The sequence below is a fragment of the Vanessa tameamea genome, chromosome 10, assembly GCF_037043105.1.
Source record: "Vanessa tameamea isolate UH-Manoa-2023 chromosome 10, ilVanTame1 primary haplotype, whole genome shotgun sequence".
In the NCBI taxonomy this organism is placed as follows: domain Eukaryota; kingdom Metazoa; phylum Arthropoda; class Insecta; order Lepidoptera; family Nymphalidae; genus Vanessa; species Vanessa tameamea.
In genome coordinates this window covers 6,397,053-6,418,699 of record NC_087318.1, presented here as the reverse complement: position 1 = coordinate 6,418,699, position 21,647 = coordinate 6,397,053, and the positions used below count along the sequence as shown (strand labels likewise).

The 21,647-nt window shown below is 30.8% G+C and overlaps 1 protein-coding gene across 1 annotated transcript in view; it reads right to left on the bottom strand.

The window, feature by feature from the left end:
• Positions 1-1,480: 1,480 nt before the first annotated feature.
• LOC113391993 (uncharacterized protein) overlaps positions 1,481-21,647 on the bottom strand; it is a 46,703-nt gene continuing 26,536 nt past the window's right edge. Inside the window, exons 3-13 of the mRNA XM_026628172.2 lie at positions 10,346-10,463; positions 9,882-10,074; positions 8,393-8,538; positions 7,775-8,013; positions 6,273-6,407; positions 5,872-6,011; positions 5,470-5,638; positions 4,655-4,755; positions 4,022-4,177; positions 2,875-3,058; positions 1,481-2,066 (exon numbers count right to left, since the gene is read on the bottom strand). Of these exons, the coding sequence (XP_026483957.2) occupies positions 1,912-2,066; positions 2,875-3,058; positions 4,022-4,177; positions 4,655-4,755; positions 5,470-5,638; positions 5,872-6,011; positions 6,273-6,407; positions 7,775-8,013; positions 8,393-8,538; positions 9,882-10,074; positions 10,346-10,463 (1,736 nt within the window). The 3' untranslated portion in view covers positions 1,481-1,911. The remainder of the gene's footprint in view (positions 2,067-2,874; positions 3,059-4,021; positions 4,178-4,654; positions 4,756-5,469; positions 5,639-5,871; positions 6,012-6,272; positions 6,408-7,774; positions 8,014-8,392; positions 8,539-9,881; positions 10,075-10,345; positions 10,464-21,647) is intronic.

Below are 21,647 nucleotides of genomic sequence, written 5' to 3'. Positions count from 1 at the left end.
ACATTTTTAAACAGAATCGAGTATCACTAAGTTTTGCCTTGTCTTGTCAGTTTGTCAGTCTTGCCAGCCTCCGTCTCAGTAGGAAATCGTTTTATCAAGCTCTGCATGTATGCAATATAAAATCATTTACACTCTTATCTACACTCGTATTATAATTTGACTGAGGATCAACTTTAGTACGTAACACTACGAAGCATATCTGGTTCATATTCGGTTTGTTTGAGTATAATGTCTAAGTCATTAAAATTTCTTTGTCTCTACTAAAAGGGGTCTTAACTATGACAATTCGGTTTCGCTGTGATAAAAAAACTCTAAGTTGTCAGTGCTGTGAGATTTTTGTTATGCTGATTATCTTTGAATTCTTTAGAGTTCAAGATATCTCTATACTAATGGTTGAATGCTTAATTTCGTCTTTAAGTAAGTACTTATATTTAAATCTAATTATATATATATACAAAGATTACAAATCAGCAATGAGGTCGACTTATTTTGTTAGTAAATTATTTTTTGGACGATTGGGCTATATAAAACTTATTTTTAATAAAAAAATATATATAAATAAAAAGGTGTATCATAGTAAATGTATAATGTTATTTCGATAATATTTAAATATAATCATGTTTAATTATATTGCAAAAAATGTAAAATTAAAAATATTAAAATAAAACAAATTTCCTTTTTTAATAAAATATATTTTGTTGTTAAAGTAATTCATCAAATGGTTATTAGTCCCAATATTTAACAAAATGTTTTAATATTTTTCTATCTTATCTTTCTTGTTATAGTTAGGGAACTGGTGGGCAAGCTGTCAATAGGATGCTTGTACTTAATATATGGCAAACCTAATTGATACTGTAATGTATATCATTAAATAACAATCGTTAATTCAGGATAGGACAGGTTTGTATAAAGACAAAAAGTATGGAAATTAAATTTGTATTTAAATTTATCAGGTAACTAAGAATTGAATATAAGAAAATGCCTTGATTTTAAATTACCAATCAAATTACATTGTTTTTGACGATTTGAAAGAATAAATAAATTTGGATAAAAGAGAAGTTGGATATAGCTTAGATAATTGTCGAAAGCACTTTGTCCCCGAACTCTCGTAATATTTCTTGGTTAAAACAAATAAAATAAAGGCTCTTTAGCTCCGTCACCATTGAAAAATAATTGTTTTAGATATATCTGATAAATAGTAATGCAGTTTTTTATAAGCTTATAATCATCACAATATAAATAAAAGATAAACTAGATTTTATTTAACAAAAATAAAACAACATTTTGAAATTGAATATAAATTGCGCAAAACAGTCAAACTATTTATACCAATCTTATTAAAATTACTGTCAAATAATTTAAAATTAAATCTTAATCTACTTACTGGTAAATTTAATTCCAATAAAGCTTTGAAACCTTCGGTAAGTACATAAATTACGATTATTACGAAATAATGTTAATACAGATTATAAATATAATATAAATCTATTTCCCGTTCACACCAGCTCTATTTACTTTGGTGTAAAATTCTACGCATTAAATAAATTTTCATCAAATTTTTTTAAAGAATTTTCGTTGAATTATCTCTGAAAAAGTATATTAACATATGCCTTTAATTGGTTTCTTATTTTATCACACATATTCTACATTAAAAAGGGTTGTAGCATAACATACGCAAGTCATAAAATATCAAATTTTATATTCCTATTTACTAAAATGATAATTTTATCACCAGGATTTTTTGCATCTCTATATTTGTCCAATAAGCTATTTCTAAACTACCACAAGCCAAGGACTTAAAAATATTTGAGGTATTTATCCCATATAATATTTAAGTTTATCACATTTTAATTATTATCTAAGCATAAATTAAATTATAAGTCAAGTCGAATCCGTCACGAGCTGTTGACTTCATCTTTTGTTGAGTCGATACCAGAGCGTCGTACAGGTTAATATGTGCATCAAAACTGTTGTTGTTAGCACGATGGCCATATTAACACCAACATCTATGGTAGCCATATCCATTTCAACGAGGAATTTGCTTGGCGTTATATAGTGGCAATATTCTGCAAAGAAAATTAATTGCAAAGTTAAGAAAGGTTGTTAAGAAATTGTATTAGATTAAAATCATTAAACACAACAACGTGTTATAATTATATGCATATACATTTTACTTGGTGGTAGGCCTAGGTAGGTACCATCCACTCATAACATAGTCTACCACCAAACAGGAATACTTAATATTGTTGTACTCGACTTAGCAGTGTCAGCGAGCCAGGACACTATAGGCAATAACCAATATTAGTTCCTATTTGTTGGTGAATTGGTGATGTAAGGAATGGTAGCTACTTAAACAGTATCAATGTCTATGAGTGGAGGTGATCAATCAACCAGCAGGTGATCTATTCACCAGGCTGCTCACCAACGATTAATAAAAAATATATTATTAAATGACAATTTTTATTTCCGTCATGATTAATTAATTGGTGAATAAGTTCTAATTACTCGATAACCTGCACATTAATACCTCGATAGAGGATATTGAAAATCGATACAATCTTTGATGTATTGGATTTTAATTTAAGTATTTTGATAAAAATACATTGTATTAGTTATCATACTTCTATAGATAGCTCAGCAGTGCTCAAAGGCTCCATGAAGAATCGATCCCGCTTGTGATATTGTTATAAACTTCTGACTCAAGTTTATTTTCCAATCGAAAAATACCTTTAACTACAATATTAAAATTATTTTAAAAAGAAGACGCATTGGAAATTATTATATATAAGTCTAAACAGCGTTAATAAAAAAAAAATCTAAAGGACGTTTCCAGCAGTACCACGACGTAATATGAAGTACAAAACTTATATTTACCTTTAGCGCAGTGCATTTTCGTTCTATTAAATCCGTATATGGAGTGCACAGCGACGTGGAAGCCGGCTCTGAAGTAAGAGATATGGTGGAGCCATCGGAACGAGTATGGTGTGTCCCTTAACGATAAGCAGAAACCAAATATGGAAAATAGACAGGCAAGTACTGGGCCTATGAAAACAGCAATCTGTAATATAAAAATATATTCTATTGATATAAGTATAAGGAAAATCGCAAACGTAAATTGTACTTTGAGTACATAATACATTCACGAAACGCAAATACAATACTAAAAGCGAATTCCAGGAAGTGTGTGTCTTTTTGTTAATAACAAAATACATACTAAAATATCTTTTGTTTTATAATCTGAGGTTTCACGGAGTAAAAATGATGTTAAGTAGTCGATATCGTGAGTCAGGCCAGTAAACAATATTAAGTTAAATTTTTACGGGGTTAAGAGTTGGTGTTAAATTATGCAAGGCGTTTCAGAAATAATGTATTGTTAACCAATGTCCCTACGTCTGATATCGGCGATTGCTTCGGATAAAAATCCCATCAGATTATGAGAGTGAGGTAATAAAGATATCCGCATACAAATGTATTATACAGAATACATCTTCGTAAATAATCGACTACCTGGATGTTATAAAGAATAGCCGCCTTACCCAAGTGCGGATTTCAACCAACTTCAAAAAAGGAGGATATACATCAGAAGGTCTATACTAGAATCAATCAAATTTACATAATTTTATAAAGTCCTTGCTAGGTGGATTAAGCCTTTATTACTTACCTGTTCATGGTTAAAATTATATGGATATTATCTGCACAACTTTTAGGTATAATCGATATACATTTTATGATATGCTATTAAATAGGATATAAATTTACATTCGGAACAACTTATTCGCAAATATATCCGGACAATAACCATTGATTTATCATGTGCCAAAAGTGTGTTGAAGGAAAATTCTTAACATGAGCGCACCTCATGAAACTTGATTTTTTTAAAAGAATATCTGCTACATATGTATTCAATAACCCCTTTTGGAATAACCACATGGAGCAACCTGTACACGTTCTCGTCTTTGCTCAGCAATCAGTGATGCCCAAACGTATGTTACTGTCTGTAGCTTAAATTATATAAAGTTACCTTTGTAGGTGTTGTAGATCCAATAAAATAACCCCATGCTTGAGCGCAGAGCGAAGTGGCAACTATTGTGGCAAGAAATAGTGTCGCTCGTGTTGATTCGAGCGGGTTGTCAGTTAGCCAGTATGACAAGACGACGTACGAAACACATGATATCATCTGTAAGAGCAATAACACAATCATGTAGTGTATGGGTGGAAGATTATTTAAAAAAAATAGGGATGAAAGTAAATAAAAACTGATATAAGCGATAGATGGAAAAATTTGCTTGTTTCCTATCTAAAAAAATATGATGGTATTTTATATTATGTCCAAATATTATTATTAGAATAAACTGGAGAGAGAAATTATTAAGGGCGATATTTCTGTATTATGTGAATAGATTCCATGTAACTTTTCTGATAAAGATTTAATATTTTTATTTATTATTTGATGATTTATTTCTCATTATCTATATATGATATAAATACAATTTTAATTATAAGCCTTATTAAATTTAAAGTAAAAACTAATAATTTTGTTTATTAAAAAAATAATAATAAACGTCTCTTAATGTAACTTCGTTACTAAATTATTATAAATAATACATTCATTTATAAAAATATTAATATTTCATATAAAGGAAGATTAATTTACCTGAAATGGTAACTCCACGGCTAATATTGAAAATATGTAAGGTCCTAAACTATACCATCGATTAAAGTATTCGCCTTTTAATATATCCATTTCCAGAGGAACTGAAACGAAATAAAATAATTAATAAAACAAAATACTGATGATATTATTATCATTTTCATATTTCGTTTAACATTATTTTCTAGAAAGTCATGTAATAAATAATTGACGAGGAATTTCATCAGAAGTAAACAAAATGAAGTTCAATACTTCGTAAGTGCCTCACTTATCAAAGCTAACAGTTGCGTTCAAATACTTCACCTCTTTTCATGAAAGATATTATAGATGTAAGTCTAATTTTTACTATATGATATACTAGAAGTTTCTATAGAAGATTAAAGTAGCAGTGTGTAATTGTACCACTGCTGCGCTAAGGCTATGTCTCCCTTTTGAGGAGAAGGTTTGGAGCTTATTTCATCACGCTGCTCCAATGCGAGTTGGATACACATATGGCAGAATTTCATTGAAATTAGACACATGCAGGTTTACTCACGATGTGTTCCTTCACCACCGTGCACGAGATGAATTACAAATTAAGCTCGGAAAAATTTAGTGGTGCTTGCTTGGGTTTGAACCCGCGATCATCGGTTGAGATACAGACGTTCTAATAACTGGGCCATCTCTATAGAAGATACCTACTGTATTTAAATATAACCCTCTACACTTAGAAACAATATATTACATTCCAGACATTCGGTATATGAAAATCCAGTTTTAATGTGCGCCTTTATATTTTTAACGGTTGATAAAAAATAAATATAATAATTAAAACTTACACGACAATGTGACAGACATTTTTCCCGTATAAACCACGAGCAACATCGAACCGTATAAGTAGACGTAATTTCCAAGAACGCTGCTAGCCTCGCTGCCAACCCCCGAGTACAAATATCCAAATATCAGGGCGATCACGACATGAGCTGCCACTCGATACAGGAATAGAGACTGAAATATTTGCAAAGACATAAAATTAATGATTTAAGCTGAGTTTGATTGCAATTATTTTCTCGTCATAATATGGAGCACTACCACGCAGCCTTACAAGTAAATATATAGACGTATTTAAAGACTGAAAAAGTGTTATCTTGAGCAAAAATTATAGATAAAATATAAATAGTTATGAGATCGTTTTGTAAGTATTAGCAGGTGTAAATAATATAAAAAAATATTGAACTCACGTAATTTCTCGTCGTTATTAAATAATTCCTGTAAAGCAGGATCCACGTTTGTTTCAAGTATCCAGATGGTCTATTCGAATAGTTCTTTTGATATTTCTTGTTGCTTCGCAGTTGTTTGTCTTTCATTTCGGTATCTATACCTACACAACATTGTAAAGAAATATATATTTTATACTCTAATGTATGTTACTTTTAATGACTCGTAATGATAGCTTCGTACACTTTCTAGGAAGTCATATAATGTATCGTCAGTATCATTTCATAATATTCCACATTGTGTCAACTAATTTATTCTAATCACAAAAACATATAAATTAAGAATAATTAGTATATTTACTTTTAAAAGGGTTTAGTTCATAAAAATTGTCACGCAATATTTACAAACATATACTTATACTTACTGAGTGTATTAGAGAACGTTGATATAACTGGCACATCTTCCCATTCCCTAGAGGTAGATTCAGGCTTGTACTGAAGCATCGCTTTAGCGGCTTTGTTTAAGTCAACGTCATATTCTCCAGAGGCTACTTCCATCACTATAAAAATACATTAAAATACAATTATAAAATATCATTACAAAATGTTTGCTATATTATTTTCAAAGGTGCACAAGTTATATTAAGTTAATCGCACATAACTAAGAAATATTTCAGAATAAGGTCAATAAGACCTTTACTCTGAGGTTATTTCATTCTAGTATTAATTCTCTAAATTGGGTTCAAACACCGGTAAGAATTACTGATTTGAGTGAGTAATTGCGTAAAATAGATTAAAAATACCGATCGGTAGAATATTTTATTTCCCTGATGTGTCAGAAGCGCAAAATGTAATAACGGATATTTTATTACATTTTAATTATTAACTGTTTTTATTTCCCGACCTTAGTTCGAAAACAAAGCACCGCGACAGCGTTCTGTTGTCGCCAGAAAATATTTATTATTATTATTACCGATTAATGATTTCATATTACCTACATAAGTAATCAAATAAAAAAAAACCAACCAAGGAAGATATATATAATATGCAGGTATTTTTAGTAACCGATATTGAAATCAAATATATTTTACTAAATTGGAATATTAGTATACCACCGACGGCTCAGATACTCATAGGTACTGCAACTGCTGTTGCTTTAACGTAGCTGGTCGGGATTTACTGGCATTGATACTTTTAAGATCGATAAAAATAAATCGCAATTGAGATGGTTTCTCATTAATAAAATCTTTTTTCTTTCCTCATTGGGAAGTCAATGGAGGAAATAACTGACATTTAGACATGGTCTATGCTTTATATCCTCCAATCAAATCCATTAAAGGGATTACCTTGTGATGTACAGCCATCGATATTAATAGATTGATTTCAAGTTCAATAACACATCAAGTACAAGGCGGTTTAGTTTTTTTTAAAATTACGAATGCATGATATGACTTGCGAAAAAAATATTGCAAGATTTAACATCACATTTATGTAAATAGAATCAGTAAAATAAATATCACAATTATATAATTGTATAATTTATGGCAATATTAAAATTGCATTTATATAACATTCGTTGAAGATATCGATATGGCAACACTTCGTTGAAGATTTAAAAAAGGCGAATATATTAAAGCATGTAATGTTTATTCATCAAAAAATATTTGTTACTAAGTTAATATTCAATTTAAGAAATTAGGTTAGAATTAATTATTGAAAACGATGCAATAATGTTTAACTCTGTCCAATGTCATTGGTATTATAGCGATCGAATCGAAGGTTGAATACTAGAAAACTGTATGGTAGGCTACTAATGGCTCGCCAATCGTTTACAAACGGTTTTATATCATTATATTATTATAATTGTGATGCGAAAGACTTATTTAGTTCATTTTAAAAAAAATCTTTGAAATAAATTTTCACTTACAGAAATCAGCTGGGTTATGATATGGCGGACATCTTAAACCAGCGCTGTCCAGAGATGGAATGAGGTGAACTCGTGGTCCAGAGTAGAGCGTACTTCCAGATGTTAAGCAGTAGATAGAGTCAATCTTATCGAAAAGGAGTGCAGAGGGTTGATGTATGGTGGCCACTAGAGTTCGACCTCCACGTGCTAAGCCGTTGAGAAGGGCAATGAGAGATGTCGACGCTGAAGAATCTAATCCGCTAAAATATACAAATGGTTGCTTTAATATATTTCGATTATGAAAATATTCAGATTAAATAAGCAAAAAATAGATGTGGGAAACGTATAATGTAGTCATCGTTTTTTAATACCAGTGGCCAAATGAACCGGTTAGCGAAATACTTGCGTTCGTTTAATTGTTCTCTATGCAAAATAATAAAATATTTACGTTTAAACATTTTTTACAAACTGTATTTTTTCAGATTCAGTTGACACGTCGAGGTTATTGGCCATCTTACTCTTTTAAGGATTGAATTATACATGAAATTTTGAATCGTTATTTTACTACATCCGCGAAGCCCCCAATGGTTAGGAATGTAGATTTTAAGCCGCTAAGGATCAGTTGATATAAGTACTTACGTAGTTGGTTCATCGAGAAATAGTAATGATGGGTCTGATAATAGCTCAAGAGCAACAGCTAGCCTTCTTTTTTGACCGCCGGATAGATCTCTGCAAAGTGTCCGAGAAGTTTTACTGAGACCCAAAAGCGCCAAGACTTCCAATACCTAAAAATGAAACAAGTTTATTAATACTTAAGTAAATTTCTAGATTATACGAATACTAACAGACAATATTAGAAATACAGTAAATATTTCTTCATTATGTACATTGTGGAATAGAGATAACTATTATGTCGTTTAAGACTTTAAAACATTCATATTTAAAAATGTTGCCTGTTATATGTATATAAATAAATGTGAATGTTTGCTTGTGATCTTCTAACAATTTTTAAAGATGAGTTGTTTATACGGTTAAGGCCTTTTTTATTACCAGGTTCCACCTGGCAATAAAAATTACCATATTTTTCTTTTATATATTGGTTCTTCAATAAGAACTTTTTATTTAGACTCTTATCTACCTAAAAGCCGGAGAGATCTATTATTTAGACAAAAACAGTTTAAAACCTATTTCTTCCTTTATCCAGCGATTTTCGTAAATTTCGACTGAGCGAACAGTAAAAAAAACAGCATCGCGCCATGTCTATACGAATACCGGATAGACATCCGGCTGAATAAAATAAACTGGATAAAAGAAACATATTTTTGAGTAATTCTTTAGTTAGTTTTTCTAATCACACAAAATTAATGTAATACAAACAAAATGAATGAATTAGTACTAATACTAATTTCTCTGCATTGAGAGGTAGCAGGCGGTTGCGTTTCTCTTCATAAATTAGGCCAGCTTCAGAAAAAAGTCTTTCGCTATACATCCTGCTGCAAGGTGCAGAAAGGTAGATTTTGGCAAACTTTGTTAAATTTGGGTATTGTTTGGCATTAGCTGCTCACAAAGAATAAGGGTCGCAATTGCGATCGGTTAAGTTTCACCGGATATTCGGCGGCCGGATACCCGGCTATTCGGCCACGTGGTCGGCCGAATATCCGGTATCCGGTATCCGGCCAAACTGCTATCCGTTTCATCTCTAATTTATACGCAATGAGGTGAGTGCACTGTGCATCCTATTTTATATTTTTGCAGCTGAATAATGAAAGCTATCGTTGTAACCAACAGTTTTATGTATCGGAATTATTAAGTGATCCATCCTTCCTACGTGAGTTGGAATTGAATACATTTCAAACTCAACTTAATTTATTATTGTGTTAAAGTTTCATATCAATCGGATTAGTAGTTTCTACCTGGTTAAAGTTGAAATGACTTGTCGTAGAAGACTTTATTCAGTAAACTCGTATATATATAACTTACAATTTGAGTAAATCTTGATTATATTTAGATCGTACATTTTTGTATCGAATAATATTACGCTTATTATATAACATAACGATCAATAAGTGGACACTTTTATAATAATGACACAACTTTCACTATCCATGTTCACTGAATACTGACTTACTTTCTCTTTGCGTTCTCGTGGCTTGAAATCGGCCAGTTTAAGTGCAGCGGCGAGAGACATGGATTCGTAAACGGTAAGGTGTACGCGGAGATCATCGTGCTGGCGGATATATCTCGCGCCTCCCCGTCCGGTGGACTGCGACGCGCATGTACACACGCCGTTCACTATTATCTCGCCCTTCGCTCCTTTCGTTCTAGTGATAAAATCGACATTGTTTTTTAAATTAGCAGTTAAAGTACATTTTTCGGTAATTACTACTGAAAGCTTAAATTTTGTAAGAGGTATTTTAGATAACATCTGAGTGGGCGAGAATTTGAATGTATACAAAGTTTATATTTAATGTTACTTTTAAAATCAAATTAATATAGCCCACTAAGAAATATTAAATGATTTTAATTGTAATCCGTTGTAATTATTATTAAAGTGAGCAATTATTTGAGAGAGTATAATATTTTTGTTCTTACGAATAGCCGGCTAGAATATTTAGCAGAGTCGTTTTCCCAGCACCGGACGGACCCATGATGGCCGTGAGTTGTCCCGGTTTAAAGCATCCATTTACACCATTTAAAATATTCCTAGTTTCTGTAACAATAAAATTAAATAGTTACAACATTGATATTTCAAAAAATATTCTTACATTTTTATGTACAATCTTAACCTTATAAAAAGTAAGGTATATAGGACTACGTACATGTTACATACATTACGATATAAAATAAAAGATTGAATATGGTCAGTAAATGAGAAAGTTACACTTTATTTATACATAATACGCCATTGGCCCATTAGCCCTATTTCGTAAGCAGAAAGTTACTTGTAGTTTGTAATTAAGGACAAAATGTTTACCCATCTACTAGTGTTTTTATTATGTAGTAAATTATATAATTTCATGAACAGTGGAAAAAATTATATAATTCGTTTTTGATAAATACATTTACAATATTCTTTATTATCTATTCCTAATTATATTAAATCAAACATAGGCTTCCATATCGTTATCGTCCCTTTAGAATGTGACGAAGAGATAAGGGGCTGATTTAGCAGATAAATTGTTATTTGTTATTAATTTTTTAACAGATTATGATAGCGAGGGCTTATTTGTATATTTCACTTTTAATATTTAGTGACTGTATTTTCACATTTTATTTCAATGTAACGTAATTTCTTGTCCAACTGCAGTGTAGTTTGTTAACTGTCTTTATATTATGTATATATATTTTTTATACTACAGTGGAATCTCTATAACTCGAACCTCGTTGAGTCGAAATCCTCAATAAATCGAAAAAAGACACTTTTCCCTTCCGCTGAACCTCTAAATACGCGGTAACTCGAATTATTAAGACTCTCTAACTCAAACAAAATGATATTTCCCTGCGAGGTATTGATATGTACTTTTATACTTCTTGTACCGGCTTCGCACGAGTAGAATGAGGGTCTATAAACGTTTATATCATACATACATATGTACCTATTTAGTCTTATATCATCCATTTCAAACAAACTTTAATGAATTGTACATCTAAATCTCATTCATTGTTCCGTCTATTGGTGAAAACCATATGAAAATGCGTTTGATAGTTATTGAGTTTATCGAGTTCCGACATTCGGATATTTTATAGAAGAATAGGTACAACTTACTCATTAGATATTCTACCGCCAAACAGCAATACTTTGTATTGTTGTGTTCCAGTTTAAAGTTCAGTAAGTCAGTATATCTTCAAACAACATCTTGACTTCCAATGTGGTGGAAAGAAATTAAAAGAAACTGTTGATTTTTATTACAGCGCCAATGTATATAGGGCAGGGCCGGATCTACCATATGGCGTTTTGGGCTTCAGCCCAGGGCCCCGTGGATTCAGGGGGGCCCCAGCTAAGGCAAGTCAAAGTAAAAATAGACGATAATGCAAAATAATCCTTAACATTATTAAATTAAACAGATCGTATGGTTTGCAGCCCTGCGATTAATCAAACACATTCAATTAATTTAATTCAAATCTACGTTGAATTGAACGTGACACAACCGTTGTAATTTGTGGTGACTTATTTTATTTTGTATGATAATACGGCTATAGTAGCTAGCTTTACAAAAACTATGAAGTCATAGTCAAACTCATAACTCATAGTTACTTGAGATGTAAAGTATCAAGTGAGTCATTAATACATATAATACAGATTAATGCGTTTGCCTATCCGCTGGGGGCGTTATACGTGTCCATATTATGCAATTTTTGGTAAAATATATAATCATGTTTAAAACACTAACTCAACAAATATTAAATAGTCGAACGGCAAACCGAGTTGACGTGTTTCGATTATTTATCGTTCTAAGTTTAATGACGTTCGTTCGTCCGAGTAGACGCAGCATGAATAAATCATTTATCGATATATTTTTTTGTGCCAATTGACTTCGAAAATTTTCATTCTGTCGATACCTTCCTATACATTTAAACAAATGAATATTTTGTGTCGCAACCGTTTCGTTTCATTTGATAGAGTTTGAAGGTCTTTTGATAATTTTAAATTAAGGAAATATGATTATATTTTATAATAATATAATTATAACAATAAAAGATTGTTTAAAATAATACTTAATAGGGTATTGATATTATTTAGTAGATAATGGATAATTCTAAGGATATTGATTGTCATTTTCTGATAACACAATTGTAACATTCCGCACAGTCATGCATTTTACAGCAGCTATATTTGATTCGTATACCTTACAATATTAAGTAATACCTATACAAGTTTATTTCGTTTAGGGTTTTGTGCAAGTCCGTTTGTGTTGTTACCACCCACTAATTATATAATCTACCGCTAAGCAGCTATATTGGGTATTGGTTTGAATGGTCAGTTAGCCAGTGTACAGTGCCAGGCACAACGGACATAACATCTTAGCTCCCAAGGTTGGTGGCACATTGGCGATGTAAGGAATGGTTAATATTTCTTACAGCGCGAATGTCTAAGTGCCGTGGTGACCACTTACCATCAGGTGGCCCATATGCCCGTCCGCTACCTACATAATAAAAAAAAATCGGAAACGGCTGCAACGATTTGGTTCAAGTTTTGTATTTTGATAATGTTTTCGTTTTTAGGTTTTTTATAAAAAAGAAACTGTTTTTTATAACTAATCATTATAATCCAAGTGCCTCTTATTTAGTTCCTCAATGTAAATTATTCTTATGTAACTTCTTACGTATGTAGAAATTATTGTATCAGCGGTGTCCGTGTTTCCAATATCTAAAGTCTTATCTATATGTTGAGACTGCAAATATTTTGATTTCTCCGACATAAATTAGAGTTCAGACCAATATTTAAATATTCAAAAGTTACTCCGACTGTCTGTTTGTTACCTAATCACGGTTACCACCGACCAATCGTAATTAATTTTATCTTAGAGATAGCTTGGGATGAGGACGTAGAGGTAGACATATATAGAGACCGGGTGTTACTGAAAAAAGAAAATTGAAGTGACGACTAAAATCTTATCAAGCGATACATTAGTTGCATACAAAGTCAATTTTATCTTAATTATAGGTCTCTTATGTGTCCGGTCATCGTATTAATGCGATGTAATTATTTTCGCATATCTAGTAATGACCGTCGTGACCATCGCCGGTTCTTATTAACACAGTATAAAGCTGTAATTACTGCTGCATTACGTTAACTTGTTACAAACAATAATGAATGCATATTAAGTAGGTACTAAGCTGCTGGTATATATTTTATAAGTCCACACAATGATCGGATGCAATAAATATGTTGGGTTAATTACAATTGTTTTAATGTAATTATTCATTTTGATTGTATTTCGTTTTATCACTTCCATGTGTGCACACACACATTTATCGTGAATGATACGTTTATTGTTTTTCGCTTTATTTGTTAACTTTACATTATCTTTACTGAAAAAAACACATTTAATAATTGTACTTTTTACCGATGTTCTACAGTGAAATATAAGTTTTTTATGTGAAACTTCTATTGATGTGTTGTTACTGCTCTCTAGACACTTATGTGTGCGTAGCGCGTATAGTATAATATACGTCATTGTTATATTATTTTCATAATCAGAATAATTTATATTTTAGTAACGCGAGGAGCGTTTTTAATTATTTTACTTAATTTTATTTAACGGGTTCCCTTAATTCAATAACAAATAACTTCGAAGTGCACATTTGAAAATATCCGCCGGGCATCCCGTGACGGTTACGTTTTTTTTTTCATAATATACTTTTTAAATACATGATAAGTACATGAAAACTAAGTGCTGCTCAGATTTGAACCAGCAATCATTGATTTCTTCCACTGAGTTATCTCGGCCCGGAACTTATCATGGGAATAATAATAATTATCTATCTAACATTAAAATTGATATTAGTTAGACACGGTAACTTTAGCTTGATTAACATATAATGCACTCATTAAATGCATCAATATTAAATTGTGCTTTTAAACGTAATAATTTATTCAGTGAGAAACCCTGTTTTTTTTCTTTTATTCGAGCAGCCATTTAAAAAAATAATAGGTGCGTTTTATTGTTATTTTTTCGGTTTCACGTAAAAAATACTAATCTGATTATATCATGGCAATTTGTCATTACGATACACTTGAAGAGGTAAATTTGAGAAGAAACAGGCTATATAGTATATTTATGTCTACACTGTAAATATTTTGTAAATTTACCATAACATGCTATACAATGTTGAGAGCAATATTTACGAAATCGATACGAGCGATTTTGTTTAAAGAACTTTTTTTTAATGATATTGTCTGGCGGACGAGCAAATGGGCCACCTGATGGTAAGTGGTTCATTCCTTACATCGCCAATGCGCCACCAACCTTGGGAACTAAGACATTACGTCCCTTGTGCCTGTAGTTACCTGTAGTAAGGGTCACCCTTCAAACCGGACTACAACAGTACTGAGTACTGCTGTTTGGCGGTACAATGTATGATGAGTGGGTGGTAACTAACCAGACGGGCTTGAACAAAGTCCTACCACCAAGTAAAATATATTCTTACTGATATATACGTCTATAGAAAAACTAAATTTGTATCCTTCGACAAGAAACTATATTTATAAGTATGTCGTAAGAATATAATAGTAATTAAATGTAAATGTTCACTTATTATTATAAAGAGTTAATAGTTATCAAGAAAAAATAGTGATTTATCAATATTAGAGTCAATATTTAAAATGTATATAATATGCGTTTTAATGGAGATTAAATTATCGTTTATTTTCCAAGAACTTTACGCTTGTCACGTTATATATTAACTTAAGGCGAGTGAAACTGCGAAGCGCAACTACTTATACATCTATATGTATATTAAAATTATGTACTTACACCTTTTCCGATAAGCGCTTCATTTTATGGTATAAGTTTTATGAAGATTGTATTAGAAATTGTTTCACTTAGGTATTATTTTAAGTACTCACATTTATAAGTATATATTTAAATTAGATTAGTAGTTTTAGACGTATAAATGATGTTTCGATTAACGCTTATGGGAAGAAATTGGGATTTGTGGTTACATTAAGGGGACTACATGAGCTAAATGCAAGTTTTATAATGCAAAAAAGTATATGATCCAATGCAGTAAACCAAATGAAAAAAAAATATGATAATCTTCAGGATACATGCTAGTTATTTGTTATTTTGAAACCATGATGTAATTAATTTGATACGATGGAAAAAAAACACAAAGTCGAAAACAATAACACGGAAGCTATTTATATTGCGTAAGAGTTTAATTTTATTGATTTTATATAATAGGAATTAAAGTTATGTATGAACTAATTTTAATAATAAAAAAAACGTAATTGTTGTGAACCAGAAAACTAGAATATTTAGAAGTGTCATTAGTACGTAATTCAAAAATTTTAATTTTTTTGTAACGTCCGCCATATTGGATTGAATATGGCAGCAATTCATGAATCGTGCATTGTCATCGAGACTAAATATGTGTGCCAACTTTCAGCTCCATAGCTTCAGTGGAAGTGGGTGTAATATTGATTGCAAGATTCCAAGACATATGTACATACATTCATACATACAAGTGAACTTAAATAAAAGATTTTAATAAAAAAATTAACACTATAGGTTTTTAGTTGTAGTACCAAATATAAATAAAAATATTTTAAGTTTAATTAAATCAGTTTTATTTTATAATCATTTGTTAACTAACATCGAAAGAAATAAAAACAATTCTGTTGTCCTATCTATTTTTTATGAGATTTATGATTGATCTTACTTCGCTTGGTTTGGCGCCATCTATTAGAATATTAGGGCGTAACCTCGTTACCTTGTTTAACCATTAGTTCACGGGCTTGCCGTTTTTGTGGATTTTGTAAGTATGTGCGTGCGATTCTCAAGGGCACTTAGCTCTTGTAGTCTCTTAACTCGTATTACTTCCTACCGAGAGATCGCATACAGCAATACTGTTTGTATTCCGTATAATATTTATTAAATAAATATCTAGTGTATCGAAGTTTCTAGAATATGTGAAGTTTAATTCCGTTCCACATCACACCATAACACCTGAACTTTTATTTACTTTTTTTTGTGTTTATAATTCATTTCGTGATTGTCGGATGAAATTTTACTACCCGTACGTCCATCAATCCGTATTGGAGCAAGCTGGTGAAATCTGCCTTAGCTTCAGGAAGCCCGCAAGTTAAGTATGATTTTATAAATAGTCGATAGTTTTAAGTAAATCTGAAAATTTCTAAACTCTCATTAAAATATTAATAACAAGAAACAAAACCGCATATGTGCACGCATGTCTTACACAAACCTATAATAATATGTGTCAGACATTACACATATTTGCAACGTTTTTTGCATATATTGCAGTATAGAGGATGGTTATTATTACCCAAGTGAAAACATAAATCGTTAGGAAATACGTGTAGTCTGCTATAATTTAAGGTTCTTTGCTCTTTCGCCTTCAGCAAATATAATTACCCTACCTTTTTCATATTGAGTAAACATACACATTTATATTATACTAGCTGGTCCTCGCGGTTCACTTGTTTTAAGCGTTATTGCTCCGCTTTCACTGGTCATTTTTATTTATCAATATTTATATTCCCCATTATATTCTTGTTCTCAATAAATGTGTTATCTATGGCAAAATATATTTTAAGACGTACTGATGATAGATGATTGCCTTTGAAGAAATAAATATACTCTTCAGTTTAAATAGTATAGTTTGAGCAGTAGGTTGTGGATTGGTTTCTACGTCTGTTCATAAAAGTCTATCACTGATAGACAATCTGCCTGACTGACGGATCACTTCACTTAAATTGATGGGTCCAAAAGCATACAAGGCAGAGAAGCCTATAACGCGAGTAATATAAGTAATACTTTTTGAAAATTCTTCTAGAATAGGTTTTGTCATTTTTTTAAGTCAGAAATATGAATAAGAGTATATTCTGAAAAAAACATCATTAAGTACAGTAAGGTTCGAAATCTTATAAGGGAAGTGCGTAATTTTTGAACGTGAAAGATCCGTAGGTTCTGTTTGTTAACCTGGATATAGTACTTCGCCACGACCAAAGGATAAATAAGTATACACAGAACACATTACCTAAAAACTCATTCAAAGGAATTCGTAAGATTCCTGGAGAGATTCGCAAAGAAAAAATTCAAAACTCAAATGACTATAATTATTATAGCATTTAATACGTACATAAATAAATAGTATATCATTGTAAGTCGTTTTTTTATGGTATAGTTGGCAAACTCGTCGATGGCTCATCTGCAACAACAGGGGCTGGCGTTGCCGGCCTTTATCAGTCGGATATCGATATTTCACGAGTGAGTTACGAAGTTAATTCTTACGTTAGATATTTTGCACATGGGCAATTCGAGGATATTACTAAAATGTCCAGTATCTTAATGCAATAACATATTATATGTTTAAGTTAGTTTGTTTTATTACTACCGCTGAATTATATTTGACGTTGTATAATCCTGTGCTTATTATTTTAGTTTTAATAATTATAATTTATAATTTACATATTTTTATATTTTTTTTTTAAAGTCAGAATTAAATAATTTTAATGTCAAATATTATATGAAGGAATTGACGTTCTTTAAGTTTTAACCTCGTTTTGATATGACGTATTTTAGAAGATATTAATAAAAAATACGGCTATTTAAACGACAGCAATTATTTATCGTGGGCATAAAATAACAGTGAGGTTAAGCGACAGCGATTTTTTTTACTTTACGAAACATTCCTTTCCTTCCTTAATAAAACTACCACGTCAGTTACACCTTTATTGATTTGCTATGAAAAATAATTCTTATATGAAAAAAAGTCCTTTAATGACATCATATATGAGCCTGGTTGGAAGATATAGCGGTACTATTACTGTTCCCATGTGATTAATTTGTGTTTAAAATCATATTACATTATAGTGTAGATAGGTATGTCATAACTATTATTTTTGCACAAAATCATAACAAAAAATCCACTGCCCTAACTACAAATTAACCTAAAATAGTCGTTATTAGGTCACAACTCATATAGATAGTAAAATTTAAGACTTCGCAGATTTTTTCTGTTCCTTTCGAAAATCAAAAGACTTACAACCCTACCTCCTGACTTTCTTGCCAGTTCTTCTCGGTAGAATGTACATTCCCAACAGCTGGTTTACATTTAATTTTTTTCTATAAAATGGCGATTTAAAAGTAGATTTGTGCTTGTAAAAGCCTACTTGAATAAATTATGTTTTTGTAGCTATTAAATTGAATGATATATTTTATTATCTCAATACTACCTACATACTTTTGTTTTATAATTAAGATTAGATTAATATTATTTATTTAATAATAAAAGGTTAACTTTTACAGATAAACACGGTATACAGCCGTGTTTATCTGTAAAAGTTCACCCAAATGACCATAATCTAAATTTATGAACACAATAATTTGTAACAACGATGATCTCTTGGAATAAAATAAAATACCATGCGTGTGTCGTGAAGGAAACAAAGGAAAAAAAGGAAAAGGAAGCAAGTTCTGAATGAAATTCTCCCATAGTTGTTTCCACCAACCACACTGGCATAACCTTTTAAACAGCAGACTCTCTCGTGTAACGGTAACACTGCTCTGGGTGACATGTCAAATTTGAATTTATTTTAAATATTTTAAATTATTTAGTTTTAAGTGTTTTAATAATAATTAGTGTAGTAATTCTGCATTAAAATTCTTAATAAAAGTGACAATAGTGTTTGTGACGCAGATACGCCACTATATCAAAACAAAAGAAGAATCGAGTCGACTGTCATAGTCTAACGGCCGCTTGACTTGAAATCTTCAACGTAAACCCGGGGAGTATTTTGTTTTAAAGTTTTATATAGTCATTTTTATACGTTATAAACCTGATTCGAACAAGGCTTACATGTTGTGGACAGCATCTGTCTTCTCCTTTGGCGTGATTACTGTCTCACTTTGCTTGACAATTAGCTGGAAGCAAAGTTGAAGATTTTAACATAGTCCTCAGATAGTTCTTCACAATATCTGTGCTGTGCATAGGACTCAGCTTATTTTGTAAGCTGTAATCCTTGTGTTCAGTATACACTAAGCTTATAATATTGTTTGAATCAGTTCACAAGCAAATAAGCAAATAATTTAACACATACATATTTATTAAAAGAAAGTAAGAAATAATCAAAAACATTATATGTGACTCACATTGTATACATTTAGTAACTGATATAACATAATATAAAAGATCACATAAAATTCCCTAACTTTGTCCAAATTAATTGCTATTACCTTAACTGATAATATATAATTAATCACATTTTATTATATCACATAATTTTAAAGTAATCATATATTAAAATAATAACATTATATTATCTTTTTAATTATTTAAATACATATTTGAATAAATTTTACAGTTAAACATAATGGAGTATACTATTATGACCCGGAAAACATCAATAAAAGATATGGAAGCCAAATTCCAACTGACCCTTAAGGAATTACAATCCTCCAAAGACTTAAACAGACAACTTCTTCAAGAGCGTGAGGACAGTGAAGAAGAGATTAAAAAAATTGTGAAAAAAAACACTGAACTCAAAAGTGAGCTAGCTAAGTTGAATGAACATTGTTTAGATGTTGTTAGCCAGCGGGACAATCTTCTTGAGATTGTGAACTCATTTAAAGAGTATAGCAATGAACATGAAAGAGCTTTGAGTCGCATTTCAGAACTGGAAAAAAGTCTTATTAATGCCCGAAAATTAGAAATAGAACTAGAACAAATTAAAACAGTCCAGAAATGTGATGCGACTGAAAGGTTGTATCATGAGTTAGTTACACATGCCTCTGACTCCAATACCACCTTGCAGGAGTCTGAAGCTAATCATACCTATATGAGTTCACATAACAAGATAAAAAAATACATAAAATTAAATAAATTCATTAATAAAACAAAAAAAATAATTAGTAATACTTATAAATATCAATATGTATACAAAATGAGAAAAGAACGGTCACATTTGATTAATAAAGTAAAATCATGTAATAATAAGTTGCAAAATAATAAATTGATATATGACAATAACATTGAACATCTGCAACTAGAAATTTCTAGCCTCCAGAGATCATTAGAATTTGTGAATAAAAAATATGACTTGGCTCAAAAACAGATAGAGGAACATATACATGCAGCCAACAATCTTCTTGAGCTATGCACCTCGAACTTGGAAAAATTTGAGTCCTTATCAAAGGAATCCATGTGTAACTGTTTGCATACTCAAGAAAATGAGTTGGCCTCTGCTAATACTAATATTAACACAGTGTCCCAACCTCTCAAGTTGAGTCAATGTTCACCAGGGTTCCACAACCACAATAAACTGGGGTTAGAAATAAATATAAATAAAAATGTTAAAAATGTTATTGTAGTATCTGACAAGTTAGGTTAGGTTAGGCTCAATACTAAAAAGTGAGATAAAAAATGTAGTCAATACATGCTCACCCGGGGCAACCTATCAGTACCAAATAAATAAGATAAGTTCTATGCATCTGGATTCCAATAATATAGTTGTATTAATGCATGGAGACAGCTTGTCTCTGAACAAAAATAATCTAATTAAGAATATAAAATTATTATGTGAAATTCAAAATCAAAAGAAATGCAAATTTATAATTAGTACATTTCCATATTCACATACCTTGACAGATGCACAGAATTTACATATTTATGACTTAAATGTATGTTTATACAATTTGACCCGACATTGTAGCAATGATTTTATGTTATTTGACATTAATAAATTCATATATAGATTTAAGTTGACAGGAGGTACTACGTACCTACCAATAAAATCCAGAAGACAAATTGGTAACCTAATTGCTTACAATATTAATAATTATTTTATGCCTAATGTTACCAAGGATCATATGCATAATAAAAATAACAATTTAATTTATATTAACACTGACAAAAGTAATTTAAATTGAATTTTAGGACAAAAGAGGTAGTCTCTGGCTCAAGTATTATTAATACTAATATTAATTTACCTAATAGTAATTTAACTTTGGATAAATTCCTAAATTTTAAAATTAGAAATAATCAAAACAATAATAATAGTAAACTTGTAAACCTGGTGCACCAAAACATTCAAGGAATGGCTGGAAAAGATTTAGAAATTGAGTTATTCATAAACAGTAATGCCATTGATATTTTATGTATAACAGAACATTGGCTTGTAAATTATCAGTTTATGTTTAATTTCAGTGGT